The 27,953-nt window shown below is 45.3% G+C and overlaps 1 protein-coding gene across 2 annotated transcripts; it reads left to right on the top strand.

The window, feature by feature from the left end:
- Positions 1-1,391: 1,391 nt before the first annotated feature.
- On the top strand, positions 1,392-17,394 carry LOC113445395 (synaptotagmin-15-like). 2 transcript variants are annotated; one of them, XM_087932134.1, is made up of 9 exons: positions 1,392-1,677; positions 5,614-5,806; positions 7,499-7,641; positions 9,578-9,873; positions 11,317-11,487; positions 12,411-12,531; positions 14,217-14,390; positions 14,498-14,665; positions 16,912-17,394. In XM_087932134.1, exons 1-8 carry the CDS (start codon positions 1,671-1,673, stop codon positions 14,632-14,634), a joined length of 1,242 nt encoding a protein of 413 aa, XP_087788260.1. In that variant the 5' UTR covers positions 1,392-1,670; the 3' UTR covers positions 14,635-14,665; positions 16,912-17,394. The 2 variants fall into 2 exon arrangements, with proteins under 2 accessions (XP_087788260.1, XP_026570317.2); XM_026714532.2 differs by lacking the exon at positions 16,912-17,394 and adding an exon at positions 16,225-16,591.
- Positions 17,395-27,953: the final 10,559 nt, after the last annotated feature.

The following is a 27,953-nucleotide window of genomic DNA, read 5'->3' as shown; positions in this document are numbered from 1 at the left end:
TCCTACCTCTGCTTTAGAGGTGAGTGTCCAGGAGGTGGGGGCTGGGTGTGATGAGTGACGTCACCCACCCAGTCACATGACCAACCTGCCACACCTACCCAGCCAGAGAAGCGGTTGTTAAGTTATTCCAATCCCACCACGGGGACAGCCGCACTTTCAAACAGGAAGGTCCTGAATTGGTATCCTTATGAATGGAGGGGAGACTGGACTTCCCTGCCCCACTCCTGTCTCCCTAGCCCAGTAGGACCTTACCATGACAACAAAGACTGACCTAGTAATCATGCAAAGCATAAAAAGGAAGAATGCCACGATGACCACTGTTCTGGGGATTGTGCAATGAAGGGGCTCTTGCTATCTCAATGGCAGTGGGTTAATCCTATTGTGTCCTAAAATTCACATCCTATCTTTAATTCCATCTCCTTGGGGCTGAAGGTGTTTCGTTTGTGGATAGATTGGCCCGGATTTCTTAATGGGCACAAAATCTCCCTCTCTATAAAGATTTCAGGCATCCACTGGGGGCTGTTTTACTATGTAGAAAGCTGGGGCTGCTTTCTGCCTTTAAGAGCACGTTTCTCCATTTTTCCTTTGAGGAAATACAATATTCTGCCCCTTAATATACCTCAAAATGTTTCATTCTCTAGGAGGGGGGACTTCCCACAGTAGACGTCTGTATCTTCAAATATTATGTCCAAAGGATGATTATTTGACCCTGGTTATTTGTGACTTGAGTTTTCACTCCTCTGTTTGATTGTCTCAATGATCTATTTGTTGGTTGTCTTGGCTATTCCTGGTATCCCTCCCCCTGCCCCCCCCAACTTAGAAGCAGAGGACTCCACTATTGGCAGGTTAAACTGTAGCGCATATACATGTCGCACACTTGCTTTGCCTCTAAAGTCATCCGTTTATGGAGCCTTTCCAACGAAACTTCCTCAAAGGCCAGAATTTGGCCTGAAATCGCTACTTGCTGATCCACAGTAGGTAAAGCTTAAGGAGGTTTATGGAAAGACAGGTCCGAAAGGGCATTTTGAAAAATGATCTTTCCTCCGTGCGCCAGGTGAGGAGCAGGAAGGGAAGGGGAAGTGTAGGAAGAGGAGAAGGATAGAAGGGGGAAAAAAAGGAGAATATGATGATATGAAGAAATTATTTTTTTTAAAAAAAAAAAATCAGCCCCAGCATTGCAAAATCTACCAGGACTTTCTAATGTCATTTTCCCACAATGCCCTTTTCAGTTTCATGGGCCTAACTTTACTCAGGGGCTTTCAAAACTACTTGTGTCCACCAGCCACTTTTTTCCTTGGGAGATCTTGCCCTTCTCTTTCCAGGGAGGAAGAGGCGGCTCCTGCCCTGCTGGGCCCACCGGCTACCTCCTCCCTGGACTTGGCAGCTTCTCTGCAGCCCTGAGACGTTCGACCAGGAGGCGGAGCTGGCTGCTGAACAGCCAAAGGCAGAGAGAGCGGAGTCCTTGCCGCTTTCTGATCCCAGCTGTATCAGGTCTGGAGGAGGAGGGTGTGTGGGGAACAGAGCTCTGCCTTCCTCCTCAGGTGCCTCAGTGCTACAGGAGAGCAGAACAAGGGTGTGTTGGAGATTTGGATCCAAGGTGAGACCGAAGCCCTGAGCTGCGGTGCAATCAAAGATCCCGGGAACCTCACCGTTTCGTCCATCCAGGTGTCATGTCCGGTAAGGAACATCCCTGCGGAACCGCTGCTCAGAGCAGGAGTTCCTCCTTTGGAGACGGGACAGAAGAGTCGGAAGAGAAGGGCAAACCCCACCTCATTTGGGATGCTCACTTCGTGACATCTGTCACCTCGTCTCTTGAACACGTCTCTGATTTAGCTATGGGTGGTTTCAAAAAGGGGAGCCTGTGTTATTCTGCTTGGCTTAGCCGATATTTCTGTCCAGCTGGACCAAGCCGACAAGGGACGGAGTAAGCTTCAAGTTAACCAATTGTCGATATGCAGAATTGAGAATCTGAGTGGATGCCACTGGTTTCTCTCTTCTGTCTGTTTACGCAATCTGCAGAAATATCTCCGCCCTAGACCAGAGCATCCTCTGTCAGGTCTTGGAGGTGCAGAGCTGTATTTTGAACTCAGGGCTGTAATTTTCTCTTGTTTTACGCGTATTGTTCTTGGATGTAAAGACGACAGCCGTCTGGGCAGCAAATTCCTTTCCCGGTGCTCTCTGGCTCTTTCGCCTCCGTGTTTCACCCTGGTTTTGTCAGGGTATCTTTTCCCTTATCCGACTCCTTCTCATTCTCATGTCTGAACCGCTGTTCGATTCTTTGCAGGTTGAAGGAGCTTTTGACAGGGCTCCTAAACCTGGGGGACGCCCTGCTCTCTCACGAAAAAGAAGAGGGGAAAAGAAAGCCCCGAGAAAACAGAACACCAGGCCCGCTTTGAGGGGGCTTGAGGGACGTGGTCAAAAAGAGGGAGGGAAGGTCGCTCCTTCCTTTGACTGTGTTTCTGAAAGGAGGTGGAGGCCTAATCGCGCCTAGCAACTCTACTCACCAAGTCCTTGTAAAGTTAGGAAAACGAGTACAGGTGATCCTCGACTTACAACGTTTGTCGTGTCCCCCGGGGCCACATGAGGAGCAAAGCCAGACTCACCGACATACCGTGTTCCTAACTTAGCAACTGCAGTGACTGACTTCACAGAGGTGGCAAAGGAAGATCGTAAAATGGGGCAACAGTCACAACAAATGTCTCAATTAGAAACAGAAATTCGGGGCTCAGTTGTGGTCGTAAGTCAAGGACTGTCTGTCTCCCTTTCCAGCTGCAGAAGTTCTTCCCCCTCTTCTTCCAGTCTCAAGCACGGTGATCACTTCAGAGAGAGAGAGAGAGAGCAACCCTGACGTCCCACTGACAGGGTTGCCAACCAGTCAGGAAGAGACTGGACTGCCACCTGTCAGAAATGATGTAGGCGGGGCCTCCTGCTTTGGCAGGGGGGGTTGGACTAGATGACCTACAAGGTCCCTTCCAACTCCCTGTTAATCTTTAAACCTTTCCTCTGCCATCTTGATGGTCTCACGGATGCAAAAACTAAGGAGATGTTCTGCTCTTCTGAAGAACATCCTTTCTCTTTCCAAGCCAGTCTCGTCGCTGTATACTTAAAACTGCAGTCCAATCTGCCTTTATTTATTTTATATCTCAATTTTACTTCTCCACTGTCGGAGGGAGAAAACGACATTGGCGTTCCTGTCGTTCTGTGGCTTGTCTTTAAAGTCTACCCAAGCAGTTGTGCCAGGAATGCAAAAAACGAGAATATTCTGGCCCTGTTCAGCTTCTCGTTGTTTTGCTGTTTTCTGATTAGCAGTGCAGGACCCGTTGCTGCGTGCTCACAAAATTGTGGCATCAACTTTTAGATATAAATCAGCAGGTACCGTAACCTCCATGCATCCAGGTTGATGGCTGGAAGTTAATTTTAAAGTCTTAATGCTGAACATTCAGAGGAAAATGGCCAGTCTCGCTTCCTGACTGGAAGATGGAAACCACGAACATCTCGCCTCCACCTCAGGTCCCGTGAGCCTCGCGCTGACCATCTAGAATCACAGGCAGGGACCTGCTGGTCTGCCACCGTTTCTCTGAAACAGGCTCCAATTTCTAAGGTGGATAAATCCGATGTCCGTTAAAGAGCGGATATTTGAGAACGAAATGAACTTCACTGACAGGGTGGGAGATAACAAAAGAAGGGATGAGCCCCATTGGTGGACTACCAAGCTTAGCACCATAAATCAACGGTGTTTTTTCCAAGGGGCAAAATACTGGCTGCTAATAGCTGCAAAGTGATGCATGGTTTAAGCTGATGGCTTGCTAATGTCTCCGCCGTGGGGAGTGCTTGTGGTTGGAGGTGCTGAACAGAGGGAGGAAAAGCTTGAATGAGTGAGGACAGTTTCATTCTAGTTCTCAGCAGTCCTAATTACCCTCTGAAGTCTGTGCCTGTCCTGTTGGGTTGCAGAACCAAACCAGGCAGCTATAGAGGTGCCGATGACAGACTCCATCATTCCTCTGTAGGGCTGGATCAGCAGCTCCTTGGGCAGGTCGAGCTTCTTGAGTTGGCGCAGAGAGAACATCCTTTGTTGTGCTTTTTTGGTGACCTTTTTGAAGTAGGTGTCCATTTTAGGTGTTGTGATATGACAGAACCTAGAAACTGGAAGGTCTCCGCTGTTGATACGATGTTGTCTAGTATTGTAAGAGGTGATAGTATGGGAGGGCTTCTCCTAAAAATCTACCACCATTTCTATGGGTTTAAGTGTGTTCACGTTCAGATTGTTCCAGTCGCACCACGTTCATTCGAGGTCCTGGGCAAAAAGAGCACATGGGTGAGAGAGGGAGAGAGATTTATAAGCTTTGTTGGCCTTTGAACTTGCTTCCTGTTCCTGTGGCATGAAATGTCTTCTGTTTGGTTGTCAGACTCCCATGGGGCCATGCAGGGGTAAGTTTGTAGGTTGTCTTGAGTCCCAAGCTTGGTGGAATCTTGCTGGGTGATGTAATGCTTTGGGCAATTCCTATTATGGTTGAATGGCTTGGTCCTTGTTTGGATCTGGCTAATCCCATCACACTGGAGCTGAAGGTCTTTTGTGTTGTAAATAAGATGTCTTTTGTCTTTCCGGGGCTATTGACAAAGATGGGGGCTGCTTTCCAAGAGTATGTTTCTCCTTTTCTCATCCGGGGAGTATAATATTCTGCCTTTTTAATATTTCCTAGAATGTTTCATTTTTCTAGGAGAAGCGGTGGTGCTAACTTTCTACAAGGTCTTCTACTGTTGCTCCGACCAGCTCCTTTGGGGCAAAAGTACCTCATCATGAAAACTTTCAAGGCTGTGGGGTCCTTGGTGTTCTTTGAGCTTGGCTGTTTTCTTGCAAACGTTTCTTGACCCAACTAGCTTACTTCAGCAACTGCTAGGAGGGAGGGGGTTTGCTCTCTGTTTACTAGACGTTACCTAGTTGGGTCATGAAACGCCTGCCACAAATCAGCCAAGCTCAGAGAACACCCAAGGATTCCACAGCTGAACCCTCAGCTACAAATGGAGTCTCTTCTATCGGCACCTTCCAGCGCAATCATGGTGACTCGATGGCTTTGTAACCCAGCCCTGGGGGGAGGCCTAGAAGCCATGGACTCCTTTCCCTTCCTGCTTGGAGTGGGCTGATCCCTATTTTCCAGCATGTACGGCAACTTCAGAGGCAGAGACAACCCTTTTGAAGAACTTGACCTCTTTCATTTACAGAAGGGATGGGTCTGGGCCTTCCGTAAAAGAGGAGGAAGCAGGGAGAAAGGATCCTCATGGTACACCTACCTTTTAGTGCCCAAGGCAGCTGGCAAGCATTACTATAACTTGCCTTGGTACTTGAACATTATTTGAGACACAGTTCTCTTTATTTGCCATTCCAATTAAGTGGAAGGCAGTGAGTGGAGAGATCAAATAGCCCCTGGATAAGAGCCCAGGTTGGCCTGAAAGGCCAAAGAGAAGTGTGGCACAACGGAAGGAAAGTGGCGGGGATGAAGCTGGAGTGTGAAGCAGAAAACAAACATTCTCCAGAATGTTGGGCAAGATGGTTTTTTTCTCTCTTCGGAAAGTGGATGCCTTTGTGTGTTTAATGCGTGCGTTTGTGTACCCCAGAACAGGCAGTTGCTGTGGCTGGTGGAGTGGTAGCTGGACTTCTGCTCCTGGTCCTCCTGGGGATCGCCGCCTACCTCTTCTGGAAGAGCAGATATCTCAAGGCCTCTTACGAAGAACTGACTGGACCCGTCACCCCAGGTTTGCAGGAGCCAAAAGTTGCTCAATCGACTTCGGTCCCTCCTCAAAATGCCAGGTACAAAGGCCTCTTTTTCTGCCGGCCATCGCCTTCCCTTCCGGGACGGAGGCATAGAAGCGCTCTCTGCACCATCCTACGCTTTGGGAATCTCCTTCCTCCGCCAGGGATGGGGGATCCAGTCAAATCTCAAGCGGACGGCATCCGTGGGTCAGGCTTTGGGGAAGGACAATCAGCCCTGGGACTCCAAGGCCTCTCTGACCACTGGGCGGGAGGCAAGGAGGCCCTCATCTCCCATTCCTCTCTACCAAGTAGCCCAATAGATAAGATAATAATAAAAAATAAATAGGATGCAGATATTTAAGACCCGAGGATTCAAAAAATCAAACAATTGTTCGATAAATGAAATGAACAGCAGACGTTTTGCCCTTTTCCAGCTCTTTGAACAGTCCCTGTCTGCATAATAACAATATAAAACAACCATGAACAACTTAAAAGCCCTTCACATTAATAGCGAGGCTGTTTCAATAGATTTTTTTTTTCCTTTGAGAGCTGGGGGAAACTGTTCCTTCTAATTACCAGCTAATTGGAGACAGGAGATGTTCCAGGAAAAATAACAAAGGGTAGAGAGTAGAAGGAGAATTGGGTAAACTGGGAGAAAAATCCAGTCTAGAGTTTGTATCAGCCCAGAATTTACACAACCTCTTCCTATCAAGTTTCCATCCATTTTCTTCAAACCTTTGCATTGATCCACGATTAATAGGATTGTGGAAGCATCTTTGTCAGCCGTGCTTTGTAATGAAGGCATCTAAGCAGGCAAAATGCAGATTTTCAGAGCATACTGTCTATTCTTACAATGTTATCTTTAGATAAATTTCCCTGTGGTGGTTGAAGAGAAACGAAAGCAGTGTGTTAAGTTTCAGAATCTGCTTGTCTTGAGATGATATGCAAAGTCATTTAGCCATGATTTGTGGATTCTCTGGGCGGATCGTGTGCTTAAGGTTGGGTTTCAATTCAAAGCCATCATTCCATAGAAAAATTTAAATGTTCTGGATTTTTTTTTCAAATTAAAATAAGCCCCCCAAATATAGAAAGCTTGGCTTTCTGCCTGTTACTCTTTCTCCCCCTTATTGATTTAAAAAAAATCTCCTCCTTCTTCTTCTTCCTCCTCCTCCTCCTCCTCCTCCTCCTTTGCATTTCCATTGGAAGGGAGGTAAATTTATTCACAGGTCTGAGGTTGGAGCCCTGTTTTATCCACTCAATTGCCAGGGGTTTTAATCAGCAGCTGTTGACTTTAAAAGACTCAAGGTGACCCAATCTTGAAACGTTGCCCCAAGGAAGTCCTTTTAACCATTCTATCTTAGTTTTAGGCGAATTATTTTGGTCTTGTTTGTCAGATGGTGGTTTTATTGCTCTGATTCTGTTCATCCTGCTATTATGGATGTTTCGTTTTAACTGTTGCAGCTACTTTGCTGGCCACTGATTGTCAGTAAGTATGACTCCGAGAAGAAAAGGAACATGTAATTCTAGAAAAAGGCCTGAAAGCAACAAGCACGATCTGATTAATGCCAAACACCCTTTTAAATTCTTTTGATTTTTTTGTGGGGCGGATTTCAGCTCCAATTTCTTCCATTTCAGTTGGAAGGGTTCCAGATATTTCAACCTTGCCTGGGTTGTTTTCAGAGCAGTTAGATTCCTGATATGCGTTTTGTTTCCTTAATATAACTCAACACTGTGTTTGCCTTTGGACAGAGCAAAAAGTGTTCCTTTCATTGTCCCACCCAAATTTCACCGACAAGGGTGGACCAATATGCTAAATGGAGAACAAATTCAAGAGGAGAGTGAGCTTTATGTTACCTCAGACTTGGGACCCCGATCCTCTTTCCATTCTTTAGGTGGGTTGGCACTTGTTTCGGTGAGTAATATGCCAGGAATTGGGGTTTGCCCCCAAATCCCAATTCTGTATTAAGTTCAATGGACATTGCTATTGCGTTGCTGTTTTTTAAAAAAAACCCTTTCCTGTTTAAATACAATAGTTTCCTACGAGTCTGCACAAACAGACGTATCTGCCAGAAACAGAGGAGGAGAATGGATAAAGTCGTTAAGGGTCAGAACTTGTTTTGATGGTGTAATCTGGTTCAGGATCACTTCCTGTATTTCCAGTGTCCCTCAAAAATCCTACGTGAGCGTTTGTCCCAGACCTGGAATGGCTTCAGACCTATGTTGATCCCACAGAAGTTTGTCTTTAGAGAAAAGTTAAGATTATAATAGTTGATTAGGATGGACGAGACCTTTCAACGAATGCCCAGAAACTTTGCCTAATTTTATTTATTTATTTATTTAGAAGGTTTATATGGCCGCCACTCCTCCCTGGTTTTGGGAGGCTTACAAACCATACAAACCCAGCATAAAAGAATAAAAAAACCAATACCCTTTCCCCCAGCAACACCACACAACCACACGAGGCGCTTGATCATCTGGAGGGAATGATTTTCATTGTCCGCCTGTTGGTTTGAATCACATGAGGAGACGGCACAAGTTCCTTGGGGACCCCGGGGCATTGCTGTCTTTGCAGCCCTCCTCCCTATGCTTCACTGGAGCAGAAACACTCATGGTGTGTAGAAGATTAGGAATTTGGAACATGGTCCTGCTAACCTCAGTGGGTGCCGAGGTCCTGATGAAACCACCAAAGTGCCAAGTTTAAGGTGATGTCTTAATCAAGGGACTGAAGGAGAGATTACAACTGTCTCATTTGTTCTCCTAAATTCTTTCATTTGGATGTCTGTGGAGATTCTCAGCCATCCAGGTCATGGATGTTGTCCCAAAGGTGGTTTTTCAAGGGGCAGCTGGACTCTCTTGTTTTTTCCTTGAAGGCGTTTCACTTCTCATCCAAGAAGCTTCTTCAGCTCAACTGAAGAATCTTCTTGGATGAGAAGTGAAACGTCTTCAAGGAAAAACAAAGAAAGTCTTTTGAAAAACCATCACTGGGTCTTTCATTTAGATTTTAGTACATTGCTCTTGAGGTCTACTGTGAAATTTATAACACAGCAATTAATACTGCTAGTGGAAATATTTGTGCAAAAAGGTAACCAGATTTCCTCAGATGAACTTTTTCCAAAAATGCAACAAATCGTCCTGTCTTTTGACCAAGATAATTCTTTCTTATTTCTTATTTCAAAATACACTAGTGTTGTTTTTAGTTCCATATGTATTGTGGTCATTGACCATACATAAATGTCATACAATACTAAAAAAAACACTAGATTCAATATAGCATAGCATAGGTCAGTTTGTGAAGACACACAGGTTGTTTGAAAGTTGTCAACTTAATCCCAAGGTTTGTTATGACCTTCCAGGTACTGCTGTGCAATTTTAAGTGATCTGGTCATCCCAAAATGCATAAATAAAGAAAAAGGGTTAAATAAAACATTTAAATGGTTGGAATTCTATGCGATAACACAGAATCATTTGTGTGTATGAGATGTAGCTGTTTTTAATTAATGAATTAAGGGTCCACTGGAGTTGAATGACTATAACATTTAACTGGAGAAAATAATTTTTTTATTTTGGGATTCATTGATTATCTCCTACAGATTTATAAGCTAATTCCACTGAACCACATTACATTTAAGAGGGGATATGAAGTAACATTCAGCTTCTGTCTTGAAAGCTCGATCAGTCTCAGATACAAAATTATTCTATCACAATTGATTGAAATGCATGGATGACCCACAGTACCTACATTACAGTAGAAAGAACCAGGTTTTAAACACGTTTTCATGTTCATGTTTTGAACTCAGTGATATTGGCTGTTTCCTTTCTGTCCTCAAGCTGGAGCATACTTGGTAGGGACCATCAATCCAGAACTCTACCGGTTTCCAGAAGACAAGAGTGAGACGGATTTCCCAGAAGGAAACATTGGTCGGCTTTGGTTCTCCGTGGAATATGAAAAAGAGTCAGAAAGGCTCCTGGTATCCTTGATTAAAGCCCGAAAGCTGCGGCCTCCTTCTAGTTCCTGCAACCCCTTGGTGAAGATCTACCTGCTCCCTGACGAGAGACGTTACTTGCAATCTAAAACAAAACGCAAAAATCTCAATCCTCAGTTTGATGAGGATTTTGTGTTCCAGGTAAGCATTGCTGGAGATGAGCTTGATCACCTTCTCCCAGCTGCGGAAAGTTTCACGGCCTGGAAACACTGACTATTGTGGGGGTTTTGAGCTTGGTTGCTTTCTTGCAGGCATTGCATATCCCAGCTAGGTAATGTCACCAGTGCATGGGAGGAAGGGAAAGGAGTTTATGGAGGAGGAAGAGGAGGAGGAGGAGAACTATGGGGTCCTTGGTGCTCCCAGAACTGGATTGTTTCCTTCTGGACATTTCATTACCCAGTTGGGTAGCGTCATCGGTGCTAAAAGAGAGTAGGGTTTCTGGGGAGGAAGAGTTGGAGGAAGGGGGAAATGTGAGATCCTGGGTGCTCTCTGAACTGTATTGCTTTCTTGTAGTTGTTTCGTTACACAAAATCATCAGTGCTAGAAGGTTTCCAAGGAGGAGGAGGAGTTCTGTGAGGCCCTTGGTGCTGCCTGAGCATGGTGGTTTTCTTGCAAATGTCTCATTACCCAACTGGGTAACGTCATCAGTGCTAGAAGGGACTGGGGTTTGTGCTTTATGAATCTATAAGTGGCTGCTTGCCCTGTCAGTGTTGGTAGAATTGTTGTTTTCTTCTTGGTGGTTCCTTGACTCAGGTTCAGGTTTTCAGCCAGCCAGTCACATGAGCCCCCAAACAATACCCAAGACCTTCCTTATCACTCCCAGATGTTGAGTTAGGAGTGCCCAACAGTGATCTGCTTGACAGGTCATTCTCATTTGAAGGCAAACCATTGAATTATTGGATCCAATGTTCTCTTATCCTTCGTGGACCCTTGGAAAAAATCTCCTATGGAGAAAGGATGGAGCTTTGTGTATCCCCAGAATTAAAATGAAGAAAGTTCTGCTCTACCCTGAATATTCCAGATTATCTTGGTCTTCCTCGTGTTCAGAGCAGGGGTGGGATTCAAATTTTTTAACAATTGGTTCTGTGGGCATGGCTTAGTTGGTGGGCGTAGCTTGGTGGTCATGTTATTGGCTGGGCATGGCCAACTCAACATCACTCACATCGAGGCATGCATCTCCTCGCCTGGCCTCTCGTGACTGTAGGGATGCTGCAACAGTCGTAAGTGTGAAAAACGGTCATAAGTCACTTTTTTCAGTGCCATTGTAACTTTGGTCACACCGCACAAGCAAAGTACCAGCAAAGGAGGGGTTAAAAACTCCAGAGAAGTTCCTGAGACAGGAAGTCTAGTCCTGCTAAGAATGTAATAAGGGTTAATGGAGAGGCAGTTTCTGTAAGCAACAGCAGAATGTTTCCTTCCTGCCTTCCTTACAGGATTAGGCCAGTAATTTCTTCTAACAACCGGTTCTCTGAACTGCAACCGGTTCTAGCGAATAGGTGTGAACTGGTAGAATCCCAGCCCTGGTTCAGAGTCATGGTCAGATTCATCCCAACTGCTTCTCCTTCTGCGCTTCTTCCTCTCTAGATTTCAAGCACTGTTTTATTTCAGAAGACACTGAAGTTCTGTGTCTACCATGTGGATAAACAGAAGAAGCAGGTTCTCCTGGGCCAAGTGATCTTCCCACTGAAAAACGAAGCTTTGGCTGAAGACGGGAAGGTTGTCACCTGGAGAGACTTGGAACCAGATAACCTGGAGGTAAGGAATGAATGAAATATTAAGATCATGAGATGAATAACCACATAGTTTGTTTTGGGTTTGTTTATTTTTTTAGGACAACTTTGCAAGCAATGAATTTGACAGATCCTGACATACATTCTATGTTGGCGAGAATTCAGATTAATTAGCTTCCTCTGTGATTGGTTTTAACTTAACGCAGTCTGTGAAATTGCTCATTTGTGTGTGAGAAACTGTTATTTTATGGTCTGGGGGGGCTGTGGGGTCACCAAGAATGGGGCAGTCCTGGCAAAAATTAGTTGAGGCTGTTTTTCTTTTGATCCGTTGGGACCTTTTGCAGGCAGATTTTTTGCTTTCTGAGCTAGGCTAAGTCCATGTTGAGAGCTACAAGAATCAAGTATGTCCTGTCTCAAAATGGTGAGGATTTGTGCCATGTATATATTTTAGCAATAGTGGAGATTATGTGGGAATATAAATGAGGGAAGCAAGGATCAAAATAAGTCTTGAAACCTAAAACCAGGTACTTCTGACTTGCGTTTAAACTAAACCTTGATGTGTTCCTCAAGAAACCCTGGCTTAGCATTATATGTGACTACTGTATAATCAGCATCAGATTGGACGAGCCAAGAAAATCTTACTGATCTTATTTACCTTCTTCCTCTTCTCAGTCAAACAGAAGACCTTCGTTGAGGAAAGGAATAGGAGGTTGCCAATGTAGGAGAACCTTTCCCATTTCAATTTGAGTAGTGTTCTCCTCCTTCCCCACAATGCTGACCATCCACCAACATCTGGGGTGGATGAAGGAGGAGAATTAATTACAGACTCATTAGCTATGCCATTTCTAGTTTAGGCACCCCACTAACTGGAGTGAATAACAGTTCAAGTAGTGGAAGACATGTTATATAGATTTCTGACCTGTGTCTTCTTCTGCCTCCTCGTCCAAGCCACCTTCTGAACATGGCGACCTCCAGTTCTCTCTTAGCTACAATGACTACCTGGCCCGGCTCACAGTGGTGGTTCTGAGAGCGCGAGGTTTAAAGCTCCAGAATGAGAGAAACAGCACTGGTCAGTATGGGGGGAGGGAATATCTACAATATTTTGCTTCGTTTCTTTTCTTCATCTAAAATCTAATTTGTAGGAACAATGACGGAATTCTGAATGATAAGCCAGTTGATGATAACTTCTCATTACCAACTGGAAAATTGACCAAACTGACATCTTCATTCTCCAACCACGAGAGGAAAGCGGGCAAACTTTAAATTAAATTTAAATTAAATGTTTGAATATGACTCAGTTTGGATCTAAATTGCTACCCTATTTGGATTACGAAACTCCAGACCACCAGATGGCAGGATTGAGATATATTTCTTCTTTCTCTTTGCTTCCATCCAGTGGCCATTCAGAATTTTGCAGTAGCCTACATTAAACTAAAGTACCGTAATTCCTCCATGTACAGAACTTTAGCCCCAAATTCCTCTGCTTCAATAACTGTTTATTCTCAAAATCAAACAATTTTATCCCCATTGGGGACTCAATGTTGAATGTCCTCTAAATATTTTTAGGAGATTTCAATATTTGCTTACTATTCTATCTATATTTGACATCTCACAATCTTACGCTGCAGTATTTGACATTTGCTATTTATCATTGGTGTATAAACTTACACTACAATACTCCAGTCTATTAAAAAAGTGGACAAATGGTGATTTATGAGGGCACTAATAATCCTCCACATTTTACATACCCTTAATTCTCTCTTTCCGAGGACACCCAAATAGGCAAAACATTGAGGCATTATAAAGAAAGGTCTACAGATTGTGACCAAAGTTGGCCAATACAAGGGTGCAATCAAAACTCTTTTTATGTGTGTTGCAGGTATGATGCAGATAAGACAGTCAGGGCATTATCACATTATTATGGCCACCATCTTCATTTTAATCGACACTGATAGTGCTAATTTCCCCTATCTTGATATCTACATGCTCATGTTGTGAACAAAAGATCTCAACTACCGGTGACTTTCCTCCCTTAGAACCATTTCCAAGACCTTCTGAAAGGTTCTCCAAGGTCGGATAGCTGGTGTTTTGTGAGTCAACACATCACTGCTTTCCAATGCCACAATGTTTGGGTCTTGGCTTTCCCTTGCAGTAATAATAGGATCTCTAGAAGATTTGACACATTTATTTAGCAAGTACCCCACTTCCAGCTTGCCAAAATAAAACGAATATTAACCATTCCGGCTCCAGGGACCATATTATTATATTGCTATAGCTTTTGGAGGCTAAGGGGGGGAAAAGAATGGAAGTTGTGTATTCCCACCCCTCTATATAGCTGAGGTAAGAATAAATCAAACTCACAATGTCTGGCTGAATTTAAATCCTATGGACTAGCATTGGAAGGAACTATGCATTGTGGCTCTCTGATAAGGCATCAAAAGATGATAAACTCAAAAGAATCCAACTTTAGAGTGAACTGCCAGACTTTCCTATTGGATGTTTGAGCAGCATACATTGAATATTGACCAAAGTTTGCTTTAGATGCATCTATATCTACTTTACAACAATATCAAATTTCCCATTATCCATGCTTACGTTGCCAGAAAATTTGGGGTATTGTTGCAGGTGCATAAAATAAAATGAAATAAAATTAAAATCATGTTTTGTATGGCCTTCTTCCGAGGTGCCATTCTGGAGGTTGTGTTTGAGTATTGTTTTCTTCTCCATGTTTCCAACCTCGTCCCGTTGTCCCAGGTGTGTGTGTCAGAGTGTCCCTAATGAGCCACAGCCAGCTCATCAAAAGCAAAAGGACCACAGCTATCCTGGGATCCTCCAATCCGTCATACAATGAGACATTTAGCTTCAAGGTGGATCAGCCAGAGCTGGATGCAACCAGCCTGAGCTTGTCTGTTCTCCAAGGGGATGACGGTAAGCAGCCCGTGATGCTACTCCCCAGGAGTCTTGGGGACTCGACTCGCGTTAAGCTTCCACCATGATCTTCGTTTAATCCCCACGGTTTTTGTGGCTTTGTTTAGAGACCTCCACCCTGGGCTGTGTGATTGTGGGGCCCTTCATGTACACCCGGGGGAAGGAACTCGAACACTGGAACGAGATGATCAGTAAACCCAAGGAGCTGGTGAAAAGATGGCACGCGTTGTCGCTTAGCAGCTGAAAACTCTCCCAAGAGAGCTTCTGTCCCCGCGGTGAGTCCGATTCAGTTCATCACAGAAGTTCTGGGCCTCAGGGATCAAAGACAAGGGACAAGCTTTCTCCAAGAGGTTGGGTTTCATGCCAGTAGATTATCTCATATGACCCACTGAACGAAAATGAGAAGACTGTTTGATCCTAAAAATGAAAAGAGCCCATCAATCACTGAGAAATAGGCGCTCGCCGTCTTGCTATTTTGATCATAACTGACATTTGATGGCCTTAACCCCAAAAGCTCTGTGAATTAGTAGTGTAATGCACCCTTAGGTATAACTCAGAGCTGAAATCAAGGGGTTTAAAGGTACCTATGTCAGGGCAGTTTTGCTTTAACCCCAGACAAATTACAGTTTATACAGCGATCACCTTTCCAAGGACTCTTCTAAAATAATATTGCAGCATTCCTGTGTCTATTGAACCCAATGGAGTGAACACTCCTAGTTCATTTTAGTTATGTGTTTATTTAGTCCCAACTCAAAGCAGTGGCTCAGTGTGGTGAAGACGGTTGGGGCGCTGGACTTGTCAGCTGGAAAGCTGGCAGCCCTAGTTGGAGACCCGAGTGAGCTCCACGCAACAGGGTGAACTGCCCTTCCTAGCTCAGCTCCTGCCAAGCTAGCAGTTTGAAAGCAGAGAAATGCCAGTAGATAAATAGTACCCCTTTGGTGGAAAGGTAAGAGCATTCCGTGATGTCTTGCTGGCTACGTGACCTCGGAAATGTCCTTGGACAGTGCTGGCTCAATGGCCTTGAAACAGAGATGAGCACTGTCCGCCCCTAGACCCAGCAATGGCTAGTTGAGTCAAATCCTCCTCCCTCCCATCTAAAATATTTCCCAAGCTTATTTATTGTTCACCTTGGGAACAGACTTGTAAGCTTTCATACAGGAGTCCAGTAATTATCAATAAAGAACTGGATCACCTTGCAGAGTCAGAAAGAAGTAAGGATCAGCCAGCTGTTTTAGTGAGCATAAATGTTCTAGCTATTTACTTGGTGAATGAAGAACGGTTGCAGGAATTGGATTTGTCTAGTTTAATGGAAATAAACAGTGAGGGTGACATGATAGCAGTCCTCCACTATCTAAGGGGCTGCCCGAAAGAAAGATCAACCTCTTCTCCAAAGCCCCTGAAGGTGGAACAAGAAACAACGGGTGGAAACTAACCAAGGAAAGAAGCAACCTAGAACTAAGGAGAAATTTCCTGACAGTGAGAACAATTAATCAGTGGAACAACTTGCCTCCAGAAGTTGTGGATGCTCCAACACTGGAGGTTTTTAAGGAGGAATTGGATATTTGTTCTCTTGAAATGGTAGTTTCCTGCTTCAGAAGGGGTTGGACTAGATGACCTCCAAGGTCCCTACCAACTCTGTTATTTCCCTGCTTACTATCAACAGTAGAAGTGGACATTCAGATTTCTATCATGGAGTTCTCAGAAATTTTGTTTCTGCCATTAAAAGAGAGTTTAATCCTTTAGTCCTTTTCATAGGGAGGGACAATTGCACGCCATGAGTTATTTCTCTTCCGTTAGCAACAGTTCACTAATTATTTGCCTCCAATTTTGGCAGAAAACTGGCAGATAAACGCAACAATGGGGAAAACGAAGTAATCTGCAACCGTGATGTCTGCGTTATTGGAACTGTTTCCTGTTATGTGAAGACTTTTCCCACTCTCGTGCTGTCTGATGCAGCTCGCCAAAATTCTGCCTTGATCAAGGAAGTCTTTTAGCTACTCCATGATTCTTGAAGAATGAAATTATAAACCTCTACACCAGGATTGCCCAAGCTTGGCAACTTTAAGACTGCTGGACTTCAACTCCCAGAATTCTCCTTTTAACCTGAGGTTCAGTTCAATCTTGGTCAATTCTACTCTTGGGATCCTTTTGCTACGGTAATGAATAACATGTTTAAATAACGTTATTTAAACAAATTTGGGGAGGCGAGTATCAAATTATTTCAGAAACTCCTCTGAGAGTCAACTTGTGACCTATGAATTTATTCCTTAGCTCAAGAGCTCTCCAGCAAAGGAAAAAGATAATCAGGAAATTAACTGAAACAGGAAAAGTGGTTTTTGTTTATTGTTTTGCCAGAACAGGATACAGTATTAATGAGACCAGTGCCCTTTTGCGGGATTTTATTCTTTGCTGCATAATGATGATTAAAGGAGTTCTGGTCCAGCACCAACCTGCCCTCCACTGGGTGGCTTGTAAAGACTTTGCCCATCGTGCTGTACTAATATGTTTCATTTTGGCTTAGCTCCTGTTGTGGGAATCCAGGCTCTGTGATATATCGTGGACCATATTGTGGCGTTCTTTCACTCGTGACAGGAGACGAGCTTGTCAATGCTGACGGCAGCCAGATAATACAGACGTGTCAATGTACATTGACCCACCACTATGGCTGATGCTGGGAGACTACCGTCTGGGTGCAGGCTGGATCAAATTCTAGCCAAGCCGAGGATCCCTACAGTATTGGCAGCCACAGTGTGGTGTTAGCTCACGCACTCTCCTTGTTCCGTAAACCATGCGCAAGGGTGATGTGTGGACCCAGGCGCCCTGTGCTTTTGTGAACCAACTGTGATGAAGACTGAGCATAATATCTCTGTGCTGTGTGACGGCTGATCTATAGTGAGAGAACCTGTCCATGAACATGCCTTTTGAGCCACTTCTTGTATATTTTGATGGTCTGTCTGTCCTGCGCTGTGTTTTGTTAAAATAAAATATTGCAAAGCCTTGGTAAGGAGGCCTTCCCACTCTCCCTGTCAGGTGGGCATTGTGGGTCTCATCTTAAATTGAGGGTGGTGGTATTTGTCCAACCTTGGCTCCTTTAAGACCTGTGGGCTCCAACTCCCAGAATTCTCAGAAAGTCATGACTGGCTGGGGAATTCTGGGAGTTGAAGTCTACAGGCCTTATGCACACCCTGTCTTAAATAAAGGGCATTTGAAGATAATAAATTGGTACGTGTTTTCTAAGAATGGCTGCCCATCGTCCAGAGACCCCGGTAGCAGGTTCTGCCTGGCTTCCTGCAGTCAGGATCTCTCACAGTTTTCAAAGTACACAATTGAGTTGGGTACAAGTAGCTCCAGGAAGGTTGACACAAGCCAAAAGAAATGTCCCTGCCGACGTAGGAAGCCACTCAAGTAGTGAAAATTGCTATTGTAAATACTCTGGAGAAGACAAGCAATGGCTTTTGCTGGCTGCCAGGATATGGCTGCCTCTCCCCACTGTGTGGTGCTTTGGCTGAAGGAGCAGCAGAGACGCTCCAGGAAGCTGCCGAGAGTCTGAGGGCAGCTGCCCCCCCTCTCCTCCTCCTCCTCCTGTCAGGGGAGGGGAAACCCCTGCAGATGTCTCCAGGTGTTGCCCAGCTAAACTCCCAGCCGCCTGCACCATTGGCAGCCCCAACAGAAGAGGCCGATTTGGCTCAGGGTCAAACTGTGGGCCCCTTGGCACTCTCTGAGCTCGGTGGTTTTCTTGCAGACCTCTCACGACCCAACTAGGTAACGCCATCAGTGCTGAGAAACGGGGGGGGGGTGGTTTGCTCCCAGTACAAGAGCAATGCAGAAAGCCCTCCCCCCCCAGAGAATGAAATATTTCGGGGGATATTAAAAGAGGCAGAATATAATACTTCCCCAAAAGGAGAAATCTTAACCAAGGCAGAGAGAGCAGCCCCAACAACAACTTCCGGCAAACGCCCGAATTCTTTAGAGAGGGGAGGTTTTGTGCCCATTAAGAAGGAAGGACTGGGCCAATTTAGTCACAAACAAAATGCCTTCGGCTCCAGTGGATGGGATTAAGAAGGACAGGATGCGACTTTTCAGGACATGACAGTAGGATCATTAACTCACCACCACTGAAATAGCAAAAGATACCAGAGCTCCCTCCAGGGCACAATCCGCCACCCCACTTGGAGCATCGAAAGCAGCACTAAACCCCAAAGAATGCCCCAAAGCCCACCTCGGTCCCAACCCTGTTTTGTCAACTGTCCCAGAACTACATGCTGCGGTTGGTTCTGCCAGCTTGGAACTGGACCTGGAACTGGACTTTTTTTTCCAACAGCCACATTTTAAGATTTTAAGATTTCAGCTTCTCTCTACAAATCATAGGCTCCACCGAGTTAAAACCCCTAAATTACCCCAAAAGGTAAAAGAGTTATTAAATACACTTAAGGCTGCATTTTGTATCTGAACCTATTTTCCAATGGAAGAGACTGAGATATAGATTCCCTCGTCCACCCAGTATCTTTTAATCAGGTGCATAATTTAAATTCCATTTTCTTTCTCTCTGATGCATTTATTTGCTTTGCAGGGTGACTGTATTTGGCACATCTCCTCCAGGAAGTAAAGCGTTTTTTTTTTTTTAATGCAAATGTAGAAATTCCTGCCAGAGGTTTGATAAGGTGGCTAAAGCTACCATTTGTAAAGAGAAAAGCTTCTTTCTGCCCTTACAATATTTACTTTGAAAAGTGGCATTTCTAATAGATAAGCTGACACAATGACACGAAGGTGAAAATTGGGGCTGAAGGAAAAGGGTGCGGCAAGGAAAAATATATTTTTAGATGACACATTTTAAAAATGTTGACAAGGGAGAGTTTTGAGATGTCTTTCACTCTCAGGAAATTCCTGAGGTCTTGGGGATAAAAGAAAAACGCCTTTTGAGTGGCTGAAGGAACCAGCACTTTTAAATCATACAAAATGTATTGATAAAAATAACACGGATTCATTCCAAGACGAACAAAAAACAACACCCTCTCGTCCCCGTTTTACATCTTTTTAAATGTGGCTGTGACGTTGAGTGAGGAGCCCCATTGGAAGCAGCTGCTTCAGAAGTCGAAGTGGAACTCCAGCCGTTGGAATGGTTTGTGGTCCCCCTTTGCCACCTTCTGACAAGCAAAGTCAACTGGGAAGCCCGAATCACTTAACAACCGTCTGACTAACTCGACAACTGCAGGGGTATCTTCTCCATCAATCCGGATGCCAGCCGAGCAGAGACTTCATAGTCGTCCGAGCAGATCTCAATGAGGAAACAGGTGGGGGTGAAGGGGGGAATTAGCGGAATTTCAATGTACTGTTTGGTGTTTCCTGCTACAAGATACTTAAGGATGGTGTTTCATCTCCAGTACATGTTATTGTTTACCTCAGAGTGTGGTATTGTGAGACAGCGAGATGCCGTGACTAATTAAGTACGAAAGCCACTTAATTATCCCCCCCCGAATCCGTGTTTTTCAACCTTGGAGCTTTTAAGATGCCTGGATTTCAACTCCCAGAATTCTCCAACCAGCATTGGCAAGAAAACAGAAACCAGGACAATACAGGGAACCCTTGACTTACGACCACAGTCGAGCCCAATGTTTCTGTGGCTAGGCGAGGCATTTGCTAAGTGAGTTTTGCACCATTTTACGACCTTTCTTGTCGCAGCTGTTAAGCAAATCGCTGCAGGTGTGAAGTCACTAAGAGGGTTGAGGAGGGAATCTGGCTCCCCCATCGAATCTGCTTGTCAGATGGTCGCAAAAGGGGATTCCCGGGACATGGCGACCGTCGTAAATGTGCGTGTCAGGTTTCCAAGTAATGAAATCCACGTTCAAAGAAAAATGACAAAGTCCATCTTCCAAAAGATTTCTTTTATTTAGGAAAACATCCAATTGGCAAAGTCCATGGTAATTCCAGATCTGACCCAACCCAGAATTACCCCATAATATTAGAAGTTAGAAACAACCCCCACAAAGTCACATTCTCCAATAGAAGTAATACAACGTTGCTTGATGTCATAAATCTCCACGTCCAGGGGCTCAATCCTGGACAGCTCGTTTCCTGCCGGAAAGAAGATCACCTAGCCAAAACACTCTCTTTATCTCCCCGCCACCACCCCCATAAATTGTCCTTTACTGCCATCTGGTGTCAGCCAACCAGAAGTTGGCCATAACAGAGTAACAGAGTTGGAAGGGAGTTTGGAGGTCTTCTAGTCCAACTCCCTGCTCAAGCAGGAGACCCCATGCCATTCCAGACAAGTGGATGTCTAATCTCTTCTTCCTACACCTCAACTCTTTTGGGTCCTAGACCTCAAATCTTTTGGGTCCAGGTGACCCAAAACTCATGGATACATTGATGGCCCTAATTCTCTGGCTCAATTGGTTGGAGAGTCTCCTCTGACGGCAGCATCTGGGTTCAGGTGCTCTGTTTCCAAAGGTTGCCGAGTTATCAGTGGAGGTTAAGATATGAGAAAAAGACCACCTCCACCCTGTTGGAAGAAATATCCATCTCCCCAAGTGGAGAGAAAAAAGACACTGGAAACATGGAGGCTGAATGGAAGGATAATTTAATGGAGCAGAACCATAAAACACATGGCCCTGGTGCGGCTGAATCCATGGGGTTGAGAGGGAGAGGTATTTATACCCTTGAGCTTCCTGTTCCTGTGTAAGAAATGTATTCTATTGGTTGTCAGACTCCCAGGGAGTCTATGCAAGGGTCATCACTAACTTTTGGGGTTGTCTGAATTAAGTTTGGTTGAGCCTTGAGCTGGGTGATGCAATGTCCCCAGGTGATTTCACAATGCAGTGAGTCCTGCTGCTGGGTGGGTAGAGAGCTAATCCTATTATGTCCTGAAGGCCACGTCTTAATCTGGAGCTGAAGGTCTAATTGTCTTGTAGACAGGATGGCCCGGTCTTCGTGGGGACCAAATATCTACTGGGGAGCAGGGAGCTGCAGGGAGCTGCTCTTTGTCTTTAAAAACACGTTTCTCTTTTTCTCATCCAGGGAAATATAATATTCTGCCTTTTTAATATTGTCTAGATTATTTCCTTCTTCTAGGAAAGAGGGGTGGGTGCTACCTTTCTACAATCCTTCGTGGGTGACCTTCCTAGAACAGGCATTGTGGCTCTGACATAGGAGTGGTGAACAGAGCATAGGAGGTAGAGAACTGGAGTCAGGGGGTGTGGAGAGAGAGCCAGCAGGCAGGGTTGGAAAATGCTGCATAAGTAAAGTTGTTATAAGAAACAGACAAACCAGTCACAATAAAAAATTGGGACACGGTTCTCTTCAACCTGGATTGCTGGCCAGGCAATTTTTTTTTTTGATGGTTTAACCTTTTTTTTTCCCTAACAGAATTTAGAATTCTTGTCTCTAAGCATTAGAGACATTTTAACAGTTACATTTAACTGTCAAATTCGCCAACTTGCCTGGCTGTCCTGTGACATATTGCAATGTTTTTTTCCCTTCATGGAGTTATGGTGGGCCCTGTTTGCCACTTGAAGATTAATATCCTGTATCTTTATTATTAAAAGCCTTATTAATAGCAGTGCAACGGGTGGGCCAGGAGCCACACAACAGGCATAGAAGAAAGAATTCTGCTTCAAAACCCTTAAAATGAGGTACAAAGGTGTACCATGGCCTGGACGCTAACGATTAGGGCCAGAAAACAGCGCCATCCTGTGGTCAATGCAGGTATAGCAGCCATAAAAGAAACAAACTTTTTAAATGGCGTTTTAAAGTTATTATTCTTTATTATTAAAACATTATTAATATGAATAGGCCATCATAGGCTTTAACTTGGTTTAAGGCTTTTGAAGCAGGATTTCTTTTCCCGGTCCTGTGTCACAGCACAGGGACTTCCCCTCAGCCTGTTAATATGAATAAGGTGTTAATAATAAAGATACAGGATAATCTTAAAATCCTATTTAAAAGGTTTGTTTCTTTTTGTTACTGCAAGCAGCTGGCAACTGTTAGAGGTGGCTGATGGTGTGTGACCTAATCTGTTTGGCAATACCAAGACAGAACAGGTAGTCCAAGGGCGCAGCTTTGTCCGCCCAACTTTGTCCAAAGCGAGTCAGGGTTAGGAAGGGCAGGAGATCCCTTCTCTTGCTCTCCAGACCGTCCAAAGCAGCCCGGCCCAAAAGAAGGAAAAGCCGGCCTCCGGAGGCAATATTCAACTTGAGTCTTTGCAGAGTCTGGCTTGCAATCTGCTGATTTCCCCCAGTCACAACCCCATTTACTGATCTACCATGTGGTCCTGGTGTGGGCCAGGACTTAAAAGGCCTGCTGGCTGAGAGCTTCAGCCTTTTGGTGGAAAGCAGTGGAGAAAGGAGGATGCATTCCCTGGGTGCTCTGCGTAGAGCACAGCTGGATGGGTGCCCTGCTCCACTTGATGCTAAAAAGGAACACACAGAAAGAGATAAGTTGCCCTTGAGGAATTGTGGGGTTTTGTTTTTGTCAGTTTCACCGAGGTTTAAGCTTTTCACTTTAGAGAAATGGGGATTGGGAGCTAAAGAGAAGGCAGCAGAGGGAGATACAAGAGGAGGTTGAACTCTGCCAGTGAACAGAATTCAGACACTGGAGGGATGATTGCCCAAGTCTTGCTAGAGGGTCTTTTCTGGCATGGCTCCTGGGCTGTGGAGCAGAATCCTCGTGTGATGCTAGTGGCCTTCGTTTTCCAGGTATTTAAGAACAAAGTAAGAACACATCTCTTGCTGAGCTTTTAATTTCTGAATTCTGAATTTTAATAATTTTAATTCTGTTAATGTTGCTATAAATTACATTTAATCATTTTGAGGTGCGCCTTGATGGCAGAAGAAACAAAAGCTGGCTAGGTATAAAATGTACCAAATGTAAAATTAGTAATTATTATGTAGAATACACTTTAAATCTTAGCGTACTACATTAAACTATAGCAAATACAGCTGTAACCTAAACTTTAAAAATCACTAACAATAATTACCGCCCTCAATTTAAGTAGCCTTAACAGAGCAGGCCTCCGACACCAGTATTTTGGGTTTTTAAACCATCAAGACGCTTAGTTTGGGAAAAATAATACCAAGTGGAAATTAGACCAACATTATGCCATTGAAATTAGTTCCACTTAAAGAGTCTGGAGAAGTTGAAGCTCTGTCCAAGTGATGCACCGTCCCGGTTCTTAAATCTGGCAAAGAGCTGCTTTCCAGGGTCCTGATGCACACAGTCCGGTAGACCATCTGCGATTTGTATTTCCAGGAGACCCAGAATCCCCTTTGGCAAAAGTAAAGGTGCACGTTTTCTCTCCCAAATTCTGGGAAAATGGGTCTTCGGCTCCACTCGCAATGAGGTTTTGAGGCAAGGCCGCGTTCCTAGTCATCGGGATGTCCGTTTCAGGAGCCGTTCCTCGTCCGTCCCGCTCGTCCTTTTTAATTTGAGCGGACGTAGAGACCGAGTCCCAACTCGGTCAGGTTCCCCGCAGCGTTTACGACGGAAGCAGTACGGACAGGAGGGGAGCCCGCAAGTGAGAGAGATGCCCAAATATTTACAGATTCCAGAAAGGGGGGAATAGCATCTGCACACTTGCCCATAATTAATAGACGCTGGATAAATTCTTCCCAGCATCCCTGGGAAAAACGGTAGATTCGGGGACTCGGCCAACAGCCTACATTTACATAACATTTCCTTCATAGGACCTTCAAAAGGCACCAGCCGCTTCCACGTCCAACGTACAGGGAGTCCTCGATTTACGGCGACGGAGCCCCCATTTTTTTCCTTGGTAGGAAAAAGACCCCAAAGGGGATCCCAAGAGCACCCCAGTCCCCAAGCACCCCGATTTCTATCCCCTGGCCATTCTGGACTCCACATCAGTCTCTGAAAAAGATCCAGGGTCCTTTTCCTAAGTGCCATCGCAACTCAACGGTCACTAAAGGAATGGTTGTAAGTCGAGATCGATCCAAGCAGCAAAAGTCAGCAGCCAACGGGGAAAGCAACGATTTACCGAAGTATAGATAGATAGATAGATAGATAGATAGATAGATAGATAGATAGATAGATAGATAGATAGATAGATAGATAGATAGATAGATAGATAGGCAGGAAGGCAGGCAGGCAGGCAGGCAGGCAGGCAGGCAGGCAGGCAGGCAGGCAGGCAGGCAGGCAGGCAGGCAGACACATGTAAAAATGCTTTTTACGCACAATGCTTTATTGATTGGGAAAAAGCAAATGCGAGCAGGAAAAGCAACGCCACTCAACGCTCCTCAAAGGGGACGATCCGCTTCCTTTGCCCTTCTCCGCAATGGCTGCCGACTTCGATGCCAGTGCTTATTTGAGCGACCTCCGCAGTATGGCCGACTTCCTTTGGGCCCTTCTCTGGCTTCCCACCTCAATTTCCTTTCACAGCGGCCTTCCCAGCATGGCCGACTTCCCGTCCGTTTACAGCGGCCGTCTCCCCCAGTTCTTTTGAAAAACGACCTTCCCAGCATGGCGGACTTCCTGCCCATCCTTTCTTGGTTCCCCCCAACTTCCTTTCTCAGGACCTTCTCGGCACAGTGCACTTCCGGTCCGTCCTACGTGGCCGTCCCCCAAAGCCTTTGGAGGGGGGCGGAAGTGACCTAAATGCTGGCGTCGCTTCCCTCAAGCGTGGTCTGTCTTGTTTCCCCCTCCTTGACTTTGGTGCCGCCGTCGCTTTTCCTTGCCCCCACCCCGCCCCCTTTTTACCCGTGGCATCTTCTCAGGCTCTCATGTTCCCAGGGCCTGCACGCCTAAGGGGATGATGACTCTAAGAGCTCGTCAGTCTCCAAGCACCCCGGTTTGTAGCCCGTGACCGCGGGGGTGTCACAGCAGCCTGTGGAAAAGTTTCATGGCAGCTCAGCGGTCCGTAAATGAGCCGGTCGTAAGTCGAGGCCTATCCAAGCGAGGAAGACCCGGTGCAGCCGCAAGCCAGTAGGGGAAAGCAAGGATTTACCGAAGATTGTGGTGGAAGGGGAATGATGCTTTTTGTGCACAGTGACGTTTCATTGTTTAGGAAAAAACCAAAACAGGGAGGGCAACCCTGTGACATCGCTCACGCATCCCCTTCCCCCACCCTCACTTTCACCCAGGATCAAGGAGACCGAGAAACGCGGCCCGCAGAGCAGAGCGTCAGGAAAAAAGCCCCGCCCCTCTTATGCTGCCCTTGAGACAATCAAGTTTCTTTGAAAATGACCTTCCCAATATGGCCGACTTCCTTTCCGCTGTCTGCCGCCGTTCCTCAGTGCCTTTGGAAAAATGACCCTCCCATCATGGCCTACTTCCCGTCCCTCCTTCTAAGTCGTCCCCCCAACTTCCTTTCGCGGCGACTTTTTCGGCACGGTGAACTTGTCCGTTCTTCGCGGCTGCCCCCCCCTCCCCCCACATGCCTGAGAAGAACGACCTATGACGGCCGACTTCCAGTCCATTCTTTTTAGGCTCCTCCCTCCCCCTTCCCCGCGCAGCAACTTTTTTTGCCAGGCTGGGATTTTAAGTTTATTATTCTGTATCACCATGATAAAACACATCCTTATTAACATTAATAGGGGCAGAGGAGGACCAGGGGCCGCAACACAGGGAGAGAAGGAGTTCCTTTCGCTTCTTAAAGCGAGTTAAAAAGGCGAATGAAAACTTGAATGCTCTTTCTACGGGACAGAAAACGGCGCCCTCCTGTGGTGTAAGTTGGTATTGCGGCCACACACAAAAAAACACCTTTTCAATGGCATTTTTTTGAAACCGGATTCTTTCTCGTGTGCCTGTTCTGCTGCAGCCTGGAATTGGAAAACAGGGCCTTCCTGTGGTCCAAGAAGGAATAGCAGGCAGAAAAAAACCGCTTTTAATGGGTTCTTTTAGGCTACTATCCTATATCTTAATTATTAACACCTTATTAATAGGACAACATGAGGCCAAACCTCGAGGCAACATGCAACTTGAATCTTTTGCAGAGTCTGGCTTGCAATCTGCTCAATTCTCCCAGTCACAGCTGCATTCACTGATTGGGTCCAGCCCTATAAAAGGCCTGCTGGCTGAGAGCTTGAGCCTTTTGGGGAAAGCAGTGGGGAGGAAGGAGGATGTGTTTTCTGTGTGAGCTCTGCCCTGCTGGCTGTTACAAAGGAATTCGGGGAAAACAGATAAGTTGTCCTTGAGAGGTTTGGGTTTTTTGGAGTTGGGGGGCAATTTCACTGAGGTTGAGGCTTTTCATTTTAGAAAGACTGGGGAAGGTTGGGAGCCAAAGAGAAGGGCAGCCTTTGGTATTTGGAGATACAGGAGGGGCAGGCGATCTCCTATTCTCTTCTCTCAAGGTATGAACTCCTCTCTTTTGCCGAGGTTTAATTTGACCGGTTCTTATTTTGTTTTAAGAATTTTAATGGCATTCACGTTGCTATAAACATAATCATTCTCAGGTACCTTGATGGTAGAAGAAACCAAATCCAGTTAGATAAAAAGTAACATACCGAGTGTAAAATTTGAAATAACTCTATAGATTACACCCTAAATCTTAGCATACTAAATTAAACTGTAGCAATAAATAGAGCCATAACCTAAACTTTGAAAATCTCCTTAACAGAGCAACACCAGTACTTTGGGTTTTTAAACCATGAAGGCACTTAGTTTGAGACAAATAGCAAGTGAAAACTAGAGCAACATTATGCCATTGAAATGAGTTCCAGTTAAGAGTCTGGATAAGTTGAAGCTCGCTCCAAGAGATGGAACCATCCCCCTATTCTTCGGTCCTCTGAGAGTCTGGGAAAGAGCCGCTCTCCAGAGTCCTGACACAGAATCCGGTAGCCCTGCAGAGAAAGTCCCATTCCTACGGGCCGTAGGCTTCGGTTCCTGGCCAGAGGGAGAGATTGGCAAAGGACACGTGAGGGGGCCTTCTAAGCAGTAGCAGCAGAATCCAAAACCGAAAGGGAGGAGAAGAGACAGGCGGATGAACAGCTTTGTAAAGACAGGGTCAGTTCCAAAACTTTGGGTCCCATCTTGTGGGAACATTTTCCCCAAACACAGAGAGGAAATTTCAGTAGCTCTTTGTCTTTTTCCGCTCCCTATTTTTGTGAAAAAAGGTACCAGTATAACAGCCATTTCTTCCACTTTCTAGAACCGGGCCGCTGAACGGATGTAGATGGAGTCCTGCTGAGAAGATGTTCCACCAGCCTGTCTTTTGGGAAAGAGACACAGTCAGGCATATAGCGGACAAGATGAGTGTTAGGATAATAAAGGAAAGAAATAAAATATAGTAGAGTTATTTCTCGGCAAGGCGAACTTCCTGTCCGTTGTCCGCGGCCGTCCCCTACTGCCCTTGAAAAATGACCTTCCCACCATGGTCAACTTCCCATCCCTCTTCGTAAGTCATCCCCCCAACTTCCTTTCACGGAGACATTTTCGGCATGGTGAACTTCTTGCCCGTTCTCTGCGGCCATTCCCCCCTGGTGCCTGAGAAGAATGACTTTTCTATGACAGCCGACTTCCCGTCCATTCGTTTTAAGTCTTCCCCCACAACTTCCTCGCGCGGCAACTTTTTCGCCACGCTGGGTTTCAAAGTTTATTATTCCGAACCATTATTAATTG

The sequence above is a fragment of the Pseudonaja textilis genome, chromosome 4 (genome assembly GCF_049901715.1).
Source record: "Pseudonaja textilis isolate UNSWEBS1 chromosome 4, rPseTex1.2, whole genome shotgun sequence".
Classification (NCBI taxonomy): Eukaryota; Metazoa; Chordata; class Lepidosauria; order Squamata; family Elapidae; genus Pseudonaja; species Pseudonaja textilis.
The sequence above is the reverse complement of the archived record's forward strand: the minus strand, read 5'-3'. Positions and strand labels throughout refer to the sequence as shown.

Excerpts from the sequence above, each read along its gene's own strand:
- LOC113445395 (XM_087932134.1), top strand. Across the intron at positions 9,874-11,316 it reads ATGAGGATTTTGTGTTCCAG|ATTTCAAGCACTGTTTTATT; the intron begins GTAAGCATTGCT and ends CTTCCTCTCTAG. Across the intron at positions 14,391-14,497 it reads TGTTCTCCAAGGGGATGACG|AGACCTCCACCCTGGGCTGT; the intron begins GTAAGCAGCCCG and ends GGCTTTGTTTAG.